Below are 18,828 nucleotides of genomic sequence, written 5' to 3'. Positions count from 1 at the left end.
TATGAATGTAAAAGAAATCATATAAACACAATAATAAAAGCCCAACTTGGTACACGACCTACACTCAAACTCATGAACATAAAGGATTCAAGAGAGAGAGAATATTATGATCTTCACAAATTATAACTCAGACGAAACAAAAAATCCCAATTCCCCATCCAGGGTAGTATACATTATCAGAAATAATGGAAAACTTTAAAGTTCAAATTACACTATTCAAACGGCTTGCTTGATAGAACATATGGTTTGAATGACAGTGAGCAAGAGGAGTATAATTGCTGCAATGGTTGCGGTGCCTTTCCAAGGATTACTGAAATACACCCTTTTCAAAGTGCCCTTCACATGGTTCAAATGATTGTTAAAATGTGCTTTTAGTTCCTCACCAAGCTCATAATAACAGGTACCAGGCATACTAATTTGCAAACCAAGTTTGTTAAACATATTTGTCACGGAAGCACTGTTGCCGAAACAATTGCTAATAATTCCCTTATCGACAAACAAATCCACATCTTTATCAGTATCGATGAAAGTATCCATTAGAAGAACGTAATTGCATATCCGAGTATCCATTGGGTAGTGACACTGCTCCAAAGCCATCAAATTCCTAAGAAAAGTTTCTGTATGTTCATGTACTATCAAAACTGGTATTTGTAACTCATGTACTTGGAGGAATGGAATATTTCTCTGATTTCGCTTTTTGAATCTTATGTCAAGTAAGCATTCTCTTTTAATCTGCTTAAACTTTATTCCAGACTCGCGCAACTTCACCGCACAAGGTAAATCCCCAATACACTTTGCATCCTCCACCTTCGGGAAGTTATTTAACAGAGCAGTTCTTATTAAATCAGTGAAATGTATAACTACCGCCTCTTGGGGCACATGGCCATTGAACATAACCTTGTTGAAATAAATGGAAGAAAGATCCAAGAAGGTGGGACGGTGAGGATTAACAAAAGCTAAGTTATATAATTTCTCAAGGAAGAAATATGGAAGCTGATTTTCGAGTAGTAGTAAATCCATGCATAAATTATAACCTAATGCTTTTCTATTCAGCAAAAGGTCACTTCTATAATAAAGATTACGATCATAATATCTCCAGAAAAGCTCCATAATGAAGATAGCATCATAAAGAATCATGCCTACAAATTCAATACTCCCAAGATTAGAGGCCTCTTCATAACAATTACGAATATGTTGTTCATTATCTTTAATGAAAGTTAACATTTGCTCCCACTGCTCGATAGTTATTCGATTAATAAAACTCTCCATGTATCGTTTCTTCTGTTTTTCCATGTCAACTAGTTCTTCTTTCCCGTAATGAAGATGGCCAACTGAAATTATCTGAGGAGTGTAAGCCTTTTCATTCAATTCCCGAAGATTTCTGGGTACCCGGTAAATGCAACAGTTAGGAGCAGGCTCTAAATTATGCTTAGTGTTAATTACCAACTGTCTCGAACCCTCATCTTTGGTCAAGCAACTAATCATCTCAAAACTCATTGTCTTGATTAATTAGATAAGATCAACCCTAGAAAGATAATCTTTTTTCATGTGGTGAAATGAATAAAAGAACAATATAGAATAATTATCAAAGACCTGACCTGAGTTGCTTCTCTCGAATGCCACATCTAGCTCAAATTGTGTATCACTCCTCTGCTTCTTTATGACTTCCTACACCAAAATGCATCCACTATATAAAATCTGGTGAAATAAAATTTAGTTTGAACAAGGAAAATTGGTGAACATCATTAGCATTTAAGCAACTTTCTCAAGAAGGAAATTATTCATAGCCGGCTGATATCCACCCACTCCTTTTTTAATAAATAACTGCCATTTTTTTTTTTTTTTCATTAGTTATAACCATTTTGATAATGATATTTTGACCTTCATTCCAAAAGGACGCCTAGCACCAGCTGATACGTGAACATCATTAGCATTAGACAAACATAGCAAATTAACCACTCACTAGAAGAATAAGCACTCTAATAATTATGTTGAAGGCTAATTCTTATTAATCTATAGATATCACAGAGTCCATGTAGGCAAAATGAGGTCTTGAACATGGACTCTGATTAGGCATTGTTTGGCTGTTTGTGGGTGTCGAAGTGGGAGAAGTTTTAGATAAAATTCTTATAATTTCTATTGAGCTGCTAAGTCTAAGCATTGTCATTACCAGAGTGACTTATATAAACAGTGTGCTTAAAGAGTTTTCATAGACAAAATGTTGTCCGTTACATATTCAGGTATAGAATAGATTTATTCTGCATATATAAATTAGCATCTTTTGTTCACAAAATATAATGCGGTATATAAAAGAAACCACGTAACCACAGTATCAAGAGGTGTTTTTTATTCATCAACATAAAGGTTTCAAGAGATAAATATAATCTTATGACTATCAAATTTTAACTTCAAACAAAACACAAAATCTCAATCCTTCATAATTAGTATATACAATTAATGAAGTTGAAGTTGCTTAACCTGGGGTCAGTACACAAAGATTTAAGGTTATTTCTTCAAATTGTTCTCCATTTCTAAGTTTGTAGTCTTCCCAGTAACTTCATCAATAGTTACCTACCAAATAAATGTTCACGAAGACCATCTAATTCTCCGGACAGGATCAATTTACACCCTATAATTATTTCGGCTAAACCAACATATTTCCCTGAACCAGTAAATACTTCGGTTACCAAAAAGGGATGGGACGAGAAACGCTCAATTATATGCGCTCTTGCTACTCTTACAGTTAAGTAAAATCTATACAATTAATGAAGCTTCCTAAATTAGGACGCTTCACGTACACAAAAGTCAGCAGCGGAGAGAATTCGAGGCATGAAGGCTTGAAATGAGAGTTTAATTAATTAATGTGTTAAATTCATTCAAAAGTCAGCAATGGTGAGTACATGTGAGTAGAAGATAGACTTTTTCCCTCGTAATAAATTGACCAACCGCTCTTATAGCCATAATTTGCCGTCGAGAAGGTGGAAATTAAGGTCAAAATATGAAAATATCAGCGCAAAATTCCACACCATACTTACCACAGTTAACTAACACACAATCAAGCAAGATAACAAGAATTTCCATAAATATTTCCAAGCAATAATGGCAATCAAACTCAAATAATAATCCAGTAAATATCAATAAGTATCTCAACAATCTCAAAGACACTTTATTATAAACAAGAAATTATGTGGCTCATGTGAATTGACCAAACCGCTCTTATAGCCATGATTTACCGTGGACAAGGTGGAAATCTAGATTAAAATGTCAAAAATATCATGTCATTCCACACCAAACCCAATTAACTAACACATAATCATACAAGATAACAAGAATTTCCACAAATATTTCCAAACAACAATGGCAGTCAAACACAAATAACAATGTGAACATCAATACGCATCTCAACAATCTTAGCCATAATATTTTAAACAAGAAATTACCCTATTTGTTTAATTATTTTTGCACTATACTATTGATATGCTACCCAAAATACACATTTGTTTCTCTATTTTAAAAATGTTATTCTATTTTATTTACCTATTTTAAACCTTTTAGGTTTGTTAATTTAACTAAACATCTCCAAAAAAAAGTTTAGAAATTGACAAAAACACCTTTACCCATCCATATTTACTAGATTTCGGTCATTATCTTTGAAAAGTGGCCAAAATATGGTATAATGACACACTACTAGTTGGATCTAGCCGGTAGTGCTCTGATCTAGCCTTTTTCGGCCAAATCCATCTTGGATCTGGTCAGAAAAGGTCAAATCAACAGCTAAAGATCTGGTCGTTGACGGCTAAATCTTTGACTGTAGCTGGTCGTCAACGATGGCCAAGATATGGCCGTCGTTAACCATCAATGATAGCCACAAAATAATAAAACAAATGCACCTATATGGCACATGTAAATGGAATTCATCAAAAAAAAAAAAAAAAAAGGTGAAAGAAAATACAAACCCGTTACTTGAAATTTACTTTCTTTGTTGTATACAGAGAACAGAGGAGAATGAGATTGTGAAGATAGAAGTGAGGTGGGGGAGTCTGCGGGTAATTGAGTGAGAGTGGTGGGGAGTTACTTGAAAGATTGATGTGTGCTGACCTGAGTTCTCGCTCTGGAATGCCAAAGCTAGCTCCAGCTCAGAGGAATGAAAATTAAAGATAATGAACTTTTGGTTGTGCTTCCACGCACATCTTAGCAACGTGGGAGTTTGGATTCTGATTGGGAAAAATTATTCAGACTTTGGACATGTAAAGACAGTTGGAAGAAAAACTGTAGATACAAGACTTTGAATTTTCAGCTCAATCTAAACTTTGTCATGGCCAACCAAATTGTTTGATTTGAACACTGCTTATGTGATTTCCAATCCTGAAACAGACTATTCTTGAATTAATGGTCAACACATACTCCTTTTTTTTTTTTTTTTTTTTCCTTTCCTTTCTCATATGTAATTTTTCTTTTTATTAACTCTCAATTGTTTAGAAAAAAACTGAGATAAAGAGAAAATGTGATGTGTGGACATTCCTTATTAGGATTCATATAATCTTCTGTTTCTTTAATTTGGTTTATTTTATTTATAATTAATTATTAGGAAAGAGATTAACTACAATTATATTTTAAAGATCATACTACTGGACTCACGTTACACACTTACACTTCTTCTAGCTCTGTCCAACATATAATTGCCGCAAAAGTTGCTGTTTCTTTCCAAGGATGGTCGAAATACACCCCTTTCGAGAACGTCTTAGCATGGTTCAAAGGATTGTTAAAATGTGCTTTTAGCTCCTCGCCGACCCCATAGCAACACAAACCAGACATACTAATTTGTAAACAAAGTTTGATAAACATATTTGCTACTGAAGCAAATCATCTTACAAAGAATTGATAATAATTCCCTCTCAATCCATATCTTTTTCAGTATCAATAAGGTGATCCATTAAATCAACATATTTGCTACCAATAATGCTCATTGCGTTTAATGAAGGTTAACATATTCTCCCATTTCTCAAAAGATATTCGTTTAAGAAAACCTTCCATATATCTTATTTTATGTTTTTCCATATCAGCTAATTCGTCTTTTCCTTAGTGGAGAGGACCAATTGAGATCATTTTAGGAGTGTAAGCCTCTTCATTCATTTTGCGAAGACTTGAATGTACGCGGTAAATTAAACATTCCAAAGTAGGCTCTAAATTATGGTTAATATTTGTTATGCCTGAAAAAGTAAGGCTGACGCGGAGTCTTGTCAGCATGGGGTGGTCAAAACTTGGGAAAGTTTTGCGACCATTCAGACGCAGCCACATCGCATAATGACGTAAGTGGCATGTCTTTGTTAGTGCAGTGGATGAGTGTCAGGTTAGCGGACGGTTGGAAATCACCCACGTGTCCAATCCCTACATAAGTTGAGGAAATCACTCGGGCAGGTGAGCAATGGGACGCATAGAAGGATTTGCACGATACCCACCCACTTGCAGATTTAGTAATCATTACCTTGATTTATCCCACTATAAATAGAGACATTCCCTCTCATTTGCAGGATTAGCTAATTTTACTCTAGAATAGCTTACTCTCTCTCTCTCTCTCTCTCTCTCTCTCTCTCTCTCTCTCTTGTATTCTCTAAGCTGTAACTTAGCTCGTTGAATGCGACCTGACCTTACTCATTAATACAATATCAGTGGACGTATGATTCACTTTTGAGCATCCGAACCTCTTTAAACATTGCCTTTCACCCTTTATTAAATTCAATCCCCTCGTATCATGTGTGACTTCTAATTCTCTTTAGCATTTCCCACGTGCGAATAGTTTGTGTCAAAATCAAACATCAGTAGTTTGGCGCTAGAAGGAGGGTCTGATTTAGTACCTGCTCTTCATCAGAAAAATCTCTGACTAATCAGTCCCCCGATAGCAAATGGCTCCCGGTTTCGAATCTAAGCGAACCAATTATGACAATGAAGAGATCCCCCAGGTACAGGAGGACACTTGTCCTGAAGTGCCGCTAGTCTATCAAAATATCATGAGGGATATCCCTTCAAGCTCGCGGCTTGGTCCGGCCATCATGAGTTACTTGGAGAGGTTCAATAATACTCTCCAAACGGTCAGCCAAAGGCTAGATTGATTGGATCGGGTCATGCAACTTGAATCCAATGAGGCGGTGCCATGGCCAAAGACACCTACATGTCTCGTGAAAGCGTGGAAGAGGGCGAAAGCCCATATCGCGAGCACTGCAGCGTGTCAGAGAAAGGGAAAGCAAGTGGCCCATAGCAAACCCAAAGGCTCCGAGGGACTAGCGAACACCAATCATGCCCCGAGTAGAATACATGTGGCATTACGACTCGGTGACATGTCGTAGTATGAGCCGTCCCACGCCACGTCACACAAGCACTCCCACAAAAGTGCGAGGTAGGGAGATTCCCAATATCACCAAAAGGACAGCTTCGATCGTCGTCGTGCGGGGGATTCCATTGTCCTCGAGTCAGTTCGTACCACCGCGGAGGTCGGGAAGACTCCCCGAATCACTCGACGCAGTCACACAGCTCTAGCCAGTGTGTACCGAGATTGGTTGAAGCTTTCGGTCAAGGTGAGAAAGAGTCCGATTTGCGGTCTTTCCATAAATGCAACCGTAAGGGTCGAACCTGTGTTATGGAAAGTGATCCCCAGAGTTGCCTTAGATTGAGGAGCTACAGTGAGCTCTAGATCAGTTTAAAGCTTAACAAAATAAGCAAGGGCACGTCGTAGAGGCGTCTCCATTTTCCCTGGCAATGTTAGCTACCTCTCTCCTATCGAGATTCAGAATGCCCGACATGTGAGCATTCGATAGGAATTCCGATCTGCAGGATCATCTGTACGAGTTCAACAACGTCATGGAACTCCACCAAGTCCCTAACTTGGCAAAGTGTTGTTGCTTGGCGGTAACTCTTACCGCCTATGCCAAGCGATGGTTTAGGTCGCTCCCAGCAGGATCAGTCAGCTCGTGGCCTCAAATAAGCTCGACATTTTTGAGGCACTTCTAAGCGAATAGGAAGTTCTCAATGTCGCTAAGCTACCTGAGCAACATATAGCAAGAGAGGGATGAATCCCTCTAATCTTATATAGACAGGTTTCACAGAGCTCCACAAAATGGCTCACACTCCCGAAGAGTCTGTTCGGGCTCTTATTATCACGAGAGTTCGCCTGTAGACAGACTTGTGGAAGGAGCTGCAATCTGAGCATGATGTTTCCCTCACTCACTTCTACAACCTCACTGAAAAGTACCTCTGCATTGAAAACTCTGTGGCTGCACTCAACCGCCACGACCCCGGTCCTTTGGGCAGTACTCCCAACCGGGGGGAGAACAGGAGGGCTGATCGCAGATGGGCTAATGACGATCATCGAAAAGGAAAGAAGCAGCAGTACAAGCCCAAGAAATCATATACCCAAGTTCCTCGTCACGATCGCAACAAGAGTCAATACACTCCTCTGAATGCCCCAATATCGGCTATTCTGGATAAATCAAAGGAGGCCAGTTTGCTCGAAGAGCCCGAGCCCATGAAAAATCCCCCTTTAGCCAAAAACAATAAAAAATATTATCGCTATCATCGGGATAATAGGCACCACACCAATGAGTGTCGAGCCCTCAAGCAAGTAATTGAGGACCTTATTGAGTAGGGGCACTTCAAAGAGTATGTCAATGACTCTGCTCCCGTTCGGGAGAAAAATCAAGAGGAACCAGGAAAGAAGCATCGTGGTCGCAAAGGTCTCTATTGTGTGGGGATTATCTTTGGAGGACCACATGTCATAGGGAATTCTCGAAGTGTCCTATGAATTCTCGAGGTGCCCAAGAAAGGTATGCTCGTGCAGCTTGTCATGACCCCGTAAGTGTGATGAGCATGATGCCGCGACCCTCCATGGTTCGCAGGGAGGAGGAAATCACTTTCTACTAGAAAGACGTGGTACGATTGCATCATCCCCACAACGATGCTCTCGTCATCGCGCTTGAAATAGGTCGGTGCGAGGTCCACAGAATGTTGGTGGACAATAGAAGTGCCATGAATATCTTGTTCCAGTAAGCCTTTGAGAAGATGAAACTAGACGAGGCAGATCTGAAGTCTGCCTCTATCCCTCTGTATGGTTTCACTGGGGATCATTTGATTCCCAAAGAGACGATCTCACTCCAAGTCGCGTTAGGAGAGACCAACAAGATGACCAAAATGATTGAGTTCTTAGTAGTGGACTGTCCATCCGCTTTCAACGACATCTTGGGACGACCTCTACTATGAAGCTTCAAAGCAGTCACTTCAATCTACCATCGGAAGATGAAGTTCCCCACTCCAACGGGGATAGGGGATGTAAGTGGATATCAACGCGTATCTTGTGACTGCTATGTGATGGTAGTGTAGATGGCGTGCAAGGGAAAAAGAACTCCAATCAGCATCCCTAAGCAGGTAATGACGATTAGCAGGATCGAGCCACAGCCTGGCCCAGTTGAGGATAACATAGATCCTTGCATCCAGGAATGCCCTTGTAGTAGGCCAGTCGAGGACCTATCTGAGGTATCGATCGATCAAAGCGAGCCGAGCCGAGTGTTGAGAATCGGAAGTAATCTTAACCCCAACTCGCCAACGACTTGACCAGTTTCCTCAGGGAAAATATCGACGTATTTGCATGGACTCATGCTGACATGGTTGGGATCAACCCAAATATTATATGCCATGCCTTGAATATTGATGGTAAGGTTATGCCAGTTTGCTAAAAGAGAAGAGTAATGGATTCTGAGCGATATGCTGCCTTGAAAGTTGAGGTAGATAATCTCTTATTAAACGGATCCATCCGAGAGGCACTCTATCCGAGCTGGATTGCCAACCCAGTCTTGGTAAAGAAGCCTAACGGCAACTAGCAGACCTGCGTTAACTTCACTGACCTCAACAAAGCGTGTCCGAAGGACAACTTTCCCTTGCCAATAATCGACCAGCTCGTTGATGTCACCTCTAGGCACGAGTTGCTGAGTTTTATGGACACCTACTCGGGATATAATCAGATTCTGATGTACGTGCCAGACAAAGAGCATACCTCATTTGTTACAAATCAGAAGCTGTATTGCTATAAGGTTATGCCCTTCGGCCTAAAAAACGTTTGGGTGACTTATCAACGACTGGTTAACCAAATGTTTTTTCGAGTAGATTAGAAAATCAATGGAAGTCTATGTTGATGACATGCTGGTTAAATCACATGTCACGTTAGATCACATAGCACATCTCATTGAGATGTTCGGTATACTCCGGAGGTACAAAATGAAGCTCAATCCTCTCAAGTGTTCGTTCGAAGTATCCCCTGGAAAATTCTTGGGGTATATGGTTAACTAGAGGGGAATAGAAATCAACCCTGAAAAGATCCAAGCTCTCCTAGATATGAGAAGCCCGACCAATTGAAAACAGGTTCAGAGTCTCAATGGGCGAATAAAAACTCTCAGTCGCTTCATATCAAGGGCAACAAATCCCTACTTGCCATTTTTTAATATACTCAGGGCAAACAAGAAGTTCAAATGGACTCCCGAATGCAAACAGGCTTTCCAAAGCATTAAAGAGCACTCAGAAAGCCACCTCTTCTATCTAAGCCTCTCCCTCAAGAAATTCTTCTTCTGTATCTATCCATATCTTAGCATGCGGTCAGTGCAGGTCTAATTTGGGAAGAAGGCATGGTCCAATGGTTGGTATATTATGTGAGCAAACGTCAGCTGGACGCTGAAATGCGGTATCCAAAAATGGCGCGATTAGCTTATGCCATGTTGATCGCCTCTAGGAAGTTACGACCTTATTTTTACGCCCACACAATCCTTGTATTAACCAATTATCTGCTCAAGCAAGTCCTTTAGAAACCATTAAAGGGCAGACTGTTGCTGATTTCATTTCGGAGTTCTCATACCAACCGGTTAAGGAATTCGAGCAACAAGCCAGCGAAGTCACCTAGGAAACCATTCAGAATCTATCGACCTGGAGCCTTTATGTAGATGGATCCTCCAACAGGAAAAGGACTGGGATAGGCCTTCTCCTTCTTAGTCCCGAAGGGACTTGCATCCACGGTATTCCTCAATTTGGGTTCAAAGCGACCAACAATGAGGTCAAGTACAAAGCATTGCTCGCTGGTCTGCGATTGGCAAAAGAAATAAGGTCAATTGCGATCAGCATTCATAGCGACTCCATACTGGTTGTTAACCAGATCTTGAGTGAATATTAGGCCAAGGAAGAAATATGATCAGTTATCTAAAGAAAGCTAAGGCTGCACTCTAGCCATTCAAGAACATCATGATCACATAGATTCCTAGAGATAGTAATTCTGTCACGGATGCCTTGGAAAAAATAGCCTCATCGCTAGGCTCAAATGCACCAGAAAGTATTCCTGTTCGGTTGATAGAGATCCCTAGTATCAGCTCACCCAAACAGGTCGTGAATGTGACAGAATCAGTTTTCTTGATGACCCCAATTATTTAGTATCTCTGAGATAGGGCCTTACCCAACAACAAGATTGAGGCAAGAACTATGAAACTAGAGCTGCTCGTTACACACTTATAAGAGATCAATTGTACAAGCGAGGGTTTAGCCCTCCTCTCCTCCGATGTGGAACCGATGAGGAAACAGACTATATCATGAGGGAGATACATGAAGGGATCTACGGTAACCACACTACCATGCGATGTCTCACTAACAAAGTTGTTCGTCAAGGGTACTATTGACCCCTACTCAAAGAGGATACCTTCAACTTTGAAAAAAAAGTGTGACAAATGCTAGCGGTTTGCAAACATACCGTGAGCTCCTTCCCACCAATTGATAACCATGACCAGCCCCTGGCCATTCTCCATGTGGGAAATTGATCTTATTAGACCCATGCCAGTTGGAAAGGGTGGGGTCAAGTATGCGGTGGTCACGATGGATTACTTCACCAAGTGGGCCAAGGTCGGACCCTTAGCTGTGATCACTACCAAAAAGCTTAAGGACTTCATCTTCAGAAATATAGCATGCCGCTATGGAATTCCTCATACCCTCATCTCTGATAATGGGAAGCAGTTCGATAACGAGGAATTCAAGCAGTTTTGCGATGAGCTGGGGATCCATAAAAAGTTTACCTTAGTCACAAGACCGCAAGCAAATGGCCAGGTTGAAGTTGTCAACAAGACCATCAAGCATACTTTGAAAGCTAAACTTGGCAATGCCAAGGGTAATTAGGTCTACGACCTCCCAAAAGTCATATAGGCATACAAGACAACTCTAAGAACCTCTACTTTAGAAACACCTTTCTCGCTATTGTATGGTTGCGAGGCAATGATCTTAGTGGAAGTAGGGACTGGTTCACTTCGGAAAGACCTGTTCAATGAAGCGCTTATGCATGCAAGTCTAGATCTAGTTGAAGAACATCACGGCAAGGCTCAGCTAAGGATAACAGCCTACTAGCAGCACGCGAAAATATTCTTCGATTTTAAAGTCAGGAGAAGAGACTTCTAGGTCAACGACCTGGTTTTGAAAGAAGTCATTCTCGGTACAAGAGAACCAAGTGCGGGAGTATTAGGGCCAAATTAGGAAGACCCGTACCGCATCGCTAAGGTGATACGACCGGGGACTTATCACCTTAAAAGGTTTAACGGTTCTGAAGTACCGCGAGCTTGGAATGTTGAACATCTTTGCCCCTATTATCAGTAATTCCAAACTCGTTTTCTATTTTTCTTGTAAAGATTTACTCTTTTAAGCTTTGTAAATAAGACAACTCTTATGTAATATTATTTCTCGCATGTGTGCCTTTTTGTTTGCGTATGTAACATTTATACAAGTACTATCACAAATAGTTAAAAAGCGGCCTTGTATCCGCATGTGTAATGTTTGTGAGGCACGAAAAATTATAAGTACTCACAAATGATTAAAGAAATAGTTTCTTTATTCATTATAGTCAAATGCAAATACAGATGTGCGAGCATAGGTACGATTGTAAAAAAGAAAAGTAGAAACAATCACTGGCTTTCGTTCCCAGGCCTTGAAGGAGCAACCTTAATATCTCCAGGTTGGTCGCCGACCACCTAGTCAGCTGCTAGTTCATTCGGAACATACTCCTCTAGATGATCGCTGTCCAAATAAGGCCCTTGATCTTCCTCCTCATTGTCGGCCTACGCCATGGAAGCAAGGATCCTCTGGTAGTCACCTGGGAGATTGGTAAGGTCCATGTTCGGATTCTTTGGTCGTAGGGCATAAATGGACTGGATCGACTAGTCAACGGCTGTCCTCTCAGTTTCCAGCTCTTGTCGCTTCATCTCTTTGATTAACAAAGCAACAGTCCTCTAGGACAATTCGAGTTCCGCCTCAAGTGCCCACCTCTTCTTCTCGGTGGTTTCTCACAACCGTGTTCTTTCTTCCTCTACTCACAAGGCCCGCTTGAAGTTCGCTTGTAGCTCCAGCTCTTTATCACCAACCTCCTTGGTAAGCCTGGCCACTATCCTTTGGAGCTCTTTGATCTCCTCTCCTCTCTTCTCTAGCTCGGCCTTTTGGAAGTTCACTGTGCAGAGTGTAGCATTCCTTTTCGACAAGTACTAGTTCACCTGAATGGTGGATAAGTTCATCTCTGTCTACACAGCCTCTAAGTCTCGTTTCAGCTACGCGTTCTCCTCTTTTAGCTCGACGAGCCCCTTAGCGGCTCCCAGTTGAGTCTTTTGCTGGGCAAGTGCATAGCGAGCAGAGACTGCCTAGCAAAAGGAACAAGGGGTTAAATTCTATTTCATTGAAAAAGCGAGGGAAATATAAGAAAGTCTTTAACAAGGATGAACCCTCTTACCTGGCTTTGCAGCTGAAACGCCATGGTCATCAAGTCCATAGGGCTGGAAGCCATAAACTATTCAAAGGCCTCTATGAGCTAGCACTCTAGTAGGATAAACATCATCGGTTGTAAGTGCTTTGTGAATTGTCCCATAGAGTCCAGCACAGGTGTGCCAGTTCCCATAGTAGGTGGCGTCTCGCCCACCATCTCTTTACCCGCTCTTCTCTTAGGAGCCGCGATCTCCCTTTGCCCTCTGTGTGAACCCTCAAAGGCAAATATAATGCTAGTCGCACGGCTAAAGGGCCTTCCTGAGCGAAAGGCCTGGTAAGGCTGCGACCTCCCAAGCTAAATGCCCAAGCCTTCCAACTCGGACTCTGATTCCTCGACCTGCAGCTTCTTCTTTTTCTTGGATTTATAGGCCACAGTCTTCTGCTTAGGATGAGTAGCCGTAGGCTGAGGAGCGTTTGCTAGCTGTTCGACGGGAGTTGGTGCTCCTGTCGACATTCCTTCGACGGGGATACCATTGGGGCTTGCCTCTGTTGGTCCCGTGGAACCAACCCAAGGGAAGACAAACCCTCTGGCTCTTAGTGACCTAGGCACTTTGGGTGGCATGGTCGCTGCATGCAAATATCATTAGCAAAATTATTTGCTGAATGGAAGAAATACGATTGGCTAAGGCTATAGACACTTACTCGGTAAGTATTCCAAGGTCACTTCAAAATTTAAAAAGCCATACTTCCTCAAGTTAGCGATCATCACAAGCAGTTTTGTGTTGCCACTCTGATCGAGCAGAAAACCAAAAGCTATTATTTTGTTAAAGTCGGTGAGAGCCGTCAACCTGGTCATCTTGTTTCCTGCGAAGACACAGAAGAGTTCATTAGCAAAGATTAAAAGAAAAGAAATTCACTAAGTAAAAGAAGGGAAGACCTACTCGGCTCCTTAAAATGGCAAATACCATCGTAATTGAAAAAGAAAAACTTCGTCTTGTATGCCCCAACATTACTGGGGTAATTGCATATGCCTCTCTCAATCGTGGATCGCTTTGAGAGGTAATAAGAGTCCTTGCCCTTGCTCTTTTTTAAATAATACGAGCAAGCGAGCTCTAGCATAGTCATCTCGCCGAGATCGTTCTTGTCACACACGATATAAATAGCCATGGCTATCATATACTCGTTGGGCGTCAGCTGTAAAGGTGCGACCCCGAAGTGATCGAGCATCGACCTTATAAAGGATGGAAGGGAATCAGCGCTCCGCATTTGAATATATTCTCAGAGATCGCAGCCATTCCCTCTGGTGGATTCCGAGCTGTATGCGTCCTGTACTGGTAGACGCCTACACTAAGTGCGTATTGGTCAACTGTTTTCTGTATTTCCTCTTCGGTGGCTACCAACAGAATTTCTTGCAAGGGACCCACTGGGGCGTTCTACACCAGCGAGCTCGTCCCCTCGTCTGTTCTTGTTGAAGGGTCCATCTTTTCAACGGTCTAAAAAAGAGCGATATACAGGGATTACTCAATCTTCGTACAATGACGTGAAAGAACAGAAAAACACAATGTTTCTTTCTTAAACCCTAGAAGAACCCTAAGAATCCTTGGGGATCACCCCCAAATATTCATGCCCTAGAAGAAAGCCCATTCTCTATTCGACCGCCTACAAAACACCCACTGTTATTGCATGGTTATCTACAAAACAAAAAAAGGAAAGTAATGGAAGGAACTTCCTTACCTCTTGGGCGTGGGGATTGAACTTCTTGCTATGAACGTCAAATGCGCACCAACTCGAAGGATGGAAAATCTGGTCTTGCGAAAGGTTCTTTCGTTTTCTTAAAGAGTGAGTGTTGTGACATTGCTTAAGGCAAGCCTAGGATTTTCTAGTAGAGAAAACAGTGATTGGTTTTCTCAAAACCAAGCGACGTTTGGTCGGAAATCATCTCTCTTCATTGATTGAGACCATGTGTCATCAATCGGCGAGAAGGATTAACTGCCACACTTTGAGAAATTCAATATTCGCTTCTCTCTATTGAAATAATCAAGCGACGGCTTGTTTCCCTCCTCCACATTAAATGCGCTCTTATCTGCATTTAATGCCCTGATAAAGAATTTTGTTTCAGCATGGCTTACATTTAATGAGCATGGCTGGCACTTATTGTGCACGGGACACGTTTGTTAGAATAAAGGATACTTCATTAATGGATCAATTGTCAAAGCGCAACGGATAACATCTGAAGAGGTCGTTGGAATAAAACACTCTTCGTCACACGTCAGTTGCGGATCGATGTGATTCCTTGCCTTCAGCAAAAATATGCTAAGTATAACCAGGTCGCACACCTCGGTTAAGTCAAGAGGCACATCGATACGGCACTGAATGTGTAATGTTTTATCTCTCTAGTTAGTACACTAGTAAAATAAACAGTAAAACTCATATAAATAGGAAAATCTATACATGTAAATAAGTATACAAAAGTAGGGCCCATTTCTTTTATTATACACAAAACTATACATTAAGAAATAAAAGTGCTCAAAATAAACTTGACAGTGGTTGCCAAACCCTTCCGCTCATGACATTCCCTCTGACCGCATCTTATCTCCTACCTACAAAAACATTGAAAACAACGGGGTGAGCGCTAATTGCTTAGTAAGTAAACCCGCTAAGCTACTCATCTCTCTCTGTTGTTCAGATTCTGAATTTCTTTCCTTACAAACATTTCTCTCTTCTTCTTCGTTCTTTGCTATTCTTTCTCTCCGTTCTTTCTCTATTATTTCTCTCTATTCTTTCTGTGTTCTAGTTTTTCTCACTTACTAACATGTAAGCACCACTAGAGAAACTAATTCTGAATAATATAAATGACATGATGCATGTGCATAAATGCATACAAGAATGCATTTTCTTTTCTGTTTTCTGTTGCTCTTCTTTCTTTCTTTTCTATGTTCTGTACTTTCTTTCTGCATTCTATTCTTCTTTCTTTTTGTTCTTTCTTTCTATTCTTTCTGTTCTTTCTTTCCTATTCTTTCCTTGCCAATCGGACTCGGTTGAGGTATGGATTCGGAACACTGGCCATGTGAGTGGATACAGTCCTCATCTATATGCACTTCTAATGGACTGTACAATTCTTCTTCCTATTCTGTAGCCGCTCGCTGACAGCGGCATGCATGTAGGTATATTTTGTTGGTACAATTCTCATCCACATGCATTTCTAATGAATTGTACTCTTTCTTCTTTCTAATTCTAAGGTCGCTCACTGAAGGCGGCGTGCATGTGAGGCTATTCTCTTCTGTCACTCACGGGTTCCCCATCACAACAACTTGTTCTTTTCTTCTTTTAAAGCATTCTTTAATAGTTTTTCTTTCGTTCTCTTTATTCTTTAAGTTCTCATACAGATGTATATGTATGCATGTAGATGGCTCATGCTTGTTATTCTTTCTAAATGCAAATGTTTAAATGCAAGAATGTCATGTAGCATAAAAATAAGTCATTCTCTACCATCTACAAGCTCACATCAAGATCACAAGCGAATAAACTCATGCATACACTTCTCTTGGATATTTCATCAATACACTACTCAATGTAGCCAATCACTACCGTATTGATAGCTCTAAATAAAATTATGTTGGGCTAGTGTCAAACTACACCAGTTGCTGCACAAGGCGCTCCGGTGATCTCAAGTCTAAGGATCACATGCACCACCATCCATTAGAGGATTTATTCCTTAGACACTGGGGTTACCATCCATATGGAATCCTTTGGTAGGTTTGTCTAGTGAACTTGCCTCCAACAAGCACCCATGCATTGCACCAGATTGTTAGCAAATAACCTTGACAAGTGAGATCAGCCTTAGCCTTTCAAATTTGATAGAGTGGAATTTATATATTTTTTATTCCTTCCATATTATTTTTTTGTTATGTTTTATGCCTAATTGAGTTGATTAGAGTTTATTTTATAAGTTTGGCATATTTGGATAGACTTTAGGAAATAATTGAGAAAAGATTAGGTAATTCCAGATTTTTGTTATTCTGACCAGTGATGCATTTTTCAGGTATTTTCATAGAGTCAGATTTCTTTATTGCAAAAGTGTTCTTCAGAAAAAGTAAAGTTGACAAATCAAGCTTTCCAGGAAGGTATTATGGGCGAGAATCCGAGTTTGTTTGGGTCCTCATTAGTTGTTGCAAAACTGGAACTGGGGGAATCCTAGTCGCGGAAGGATTTCTTCGCTGAGTATTGAATCTTCGAACGGGCCTAACTGGAGCGTCAGATATCAAAAGCGAGTGATTCAAAAGCCCAGATTCATCTATACATCCGGGATTACAATTTCTATGAAGTGACCAAGCCCAGAAAAGATCTTTTACATTGCAAGAATCCTGGTGCAAGCTGGGGATGAAATCTGTTTTCCATATCTAATAAGATTTTGACAAATCTGGAAGTCTATCTTTGAGGAAACATCTAGGAAAGATTTTTTGTGATTCTTGGGGTAAAATTAAGAAGAAAACATGTTATTTATTGAGGAGTGTTAGGTTAACCGGAGGAGAGATGGCAGTGGAGTTTTGTTTTTCAGTTTTTTATACTTTCTAGGTCAAGATGTGCGGCTAATCTTTTTTCGTCAGTTCAAGGGGATTTTGAAGCCTAAATGAATGTCATTGGTGTAACTTACCTTCAATAACATTGTTCTTAATCTCGTTTTTATTGGAATTGTTTATGTTATTCTGTTTTAATTGTTAATTATTCTTTGTTTGAGTGATTTAGTTTTGGCATGCTAAATTGTTTAATTAGAATTTTACCTATTAGAATTAGGAATTGTGATACGTAATCGTCCTTTTTCTATTCAATGAGTAACATATGATGATAGATGATTATGGACAAGTTTTCATTTTGTCATCTTGAATAACATAACCTAAGTTAAATAATCCAAGCTTGCGAGATTGTTGCTTAGATTAATCTATTTTCTTAATTCTTAAGGCTACCATTGAATTAAACTTAGAGAGCTTATTCTAGGTTGTTCAAGGGTTGGGATCTACTTGGAGAGCTTATTTCAGTAGTGACAATTAAGGAAAAATTCGGGTAACAGAGCTTATTGTTTCCTAGGGTCAGTAGTTCCGTAACAATGAGATAGAATAGTGTTACGGTTAGTTCATGTCCAATGCATGCCTATCAGGTAGATCTTGAACCGAGAACTAATTGCTTTTAACCTGATATTTTCTACCATTAGAGATTTCTTTGTTTTATTTAGTTTGCCTTGACTACAACCCCCTTTCATTACTATTGTCATGTTTACTATTTAGGGTTTTATTTTATTTTTCTATTGTTTCTATTGTTTTAGAATATAGAATTTAATCGAAGCATTCCCTGTGGGATCAACCCTTGCTTACACTATATACAATTCAGTAGTTAGGTTAGGAAGGTTATTAATTTGGTGCATTCGGCATGCTACCAATAGGGTCCTTCAACACTTTGATAGCCTTACCGTATTATCTATGTCCTTGGTCAAAATAGTGCTGGGGCTATGAACGTTTCTAGAATGGCCACCATATGTGATCATAGGGTTCTCACTATCAAGATTTGAAACACTTGATACCCTCGTCACGGTTCTACCATCCTGAGAACATATATCATTACATATAACTATGATTTACACGACATAGAAGAATATGCCTTTTATTGATAAATAAACATTTATTACAGAGTCAATTTTACAATAATAGATTGGCTAGCTCTAGGGCACCTACTCTAACACCACCTTTACTGGTTGACATAGGACCGATGAGATCAATTCCCCATATAGCGAATGGCCAAGGGTTGGTCATCGTTGTCAATTGGTGGGAAGAAGCTTGCGTGATGTTCGTGAATCTCTTCCATTTATCACACTTCCTCACAAAGTTGTAGGTATCTTCGTGAAGCAAGGGCCAATAATATCCATGTCGGATAATTTTATTGGCGAGAGATCGTGTAGCAGTGTGATTACCACAAATCCCTTCATGTATTCCTCTCACGATGTAGTTTGCTTCTTGATCTGTCACACATCAGAGAAGAGGAATGCGAAATCCTCATTTGTACAATTGATCTCTGATTAAGGTA

At 40.3% G+C, this 18,828-nt stretch overlaps 1 protein-coding gene across 1 annotated transcript; it reads right to left on the bottom strand.

Annotated features, from left to right (window-relative positions):
- Positions 1–216: 216 nt before the first annotated feature.
- On the bottom strand, positions 217–1,497 carry LOC116115210 (UPF0481 protein At3g47200-like). Its single transcript, XM_031401371.1, has one exon. It carries the CDS (start codon positions 1,495–1,497, stop codon positions 217–219), a length of 1,281 nt encoding a protein of 426 aa, XP_031257231.1.
- Between the last annotated feature and the right edge of the window lie 17,331 nt (positions 1,498–18,828).

The sequence above is a fragment of the Pistacia vera genome, unplaced genomic scaffold, assembly GCF_008641045.1.
Source record: "Pistacia vera cultivar Batoury unplaced genomic scaffold, PisVer_v2 Contig733, whole genome shotgun sequence".
Lineage (NCBI taxonomy): Eukaryota > Viridiplantae > Streptophyta > Magnoliopsida > Sapindales > Anacardiaceae > Pistacia > Pistacia vera.
The sequence above is the reverse complement of the archived record's forward strand: the minus strand, read 5'-3'. Positions and strand labels throughout refer to the sequence as shown.

Bases quoted from the DNA above. Each gene is read 5' to 3' on its own strand.
- LOC116115210 (XM_031401371.1), bottom strand. From the start codon at position 1,497: ATGAGTTTTGAGATGATTAGTTGCTTGACCAAAGATGAGGGTTCGAGA.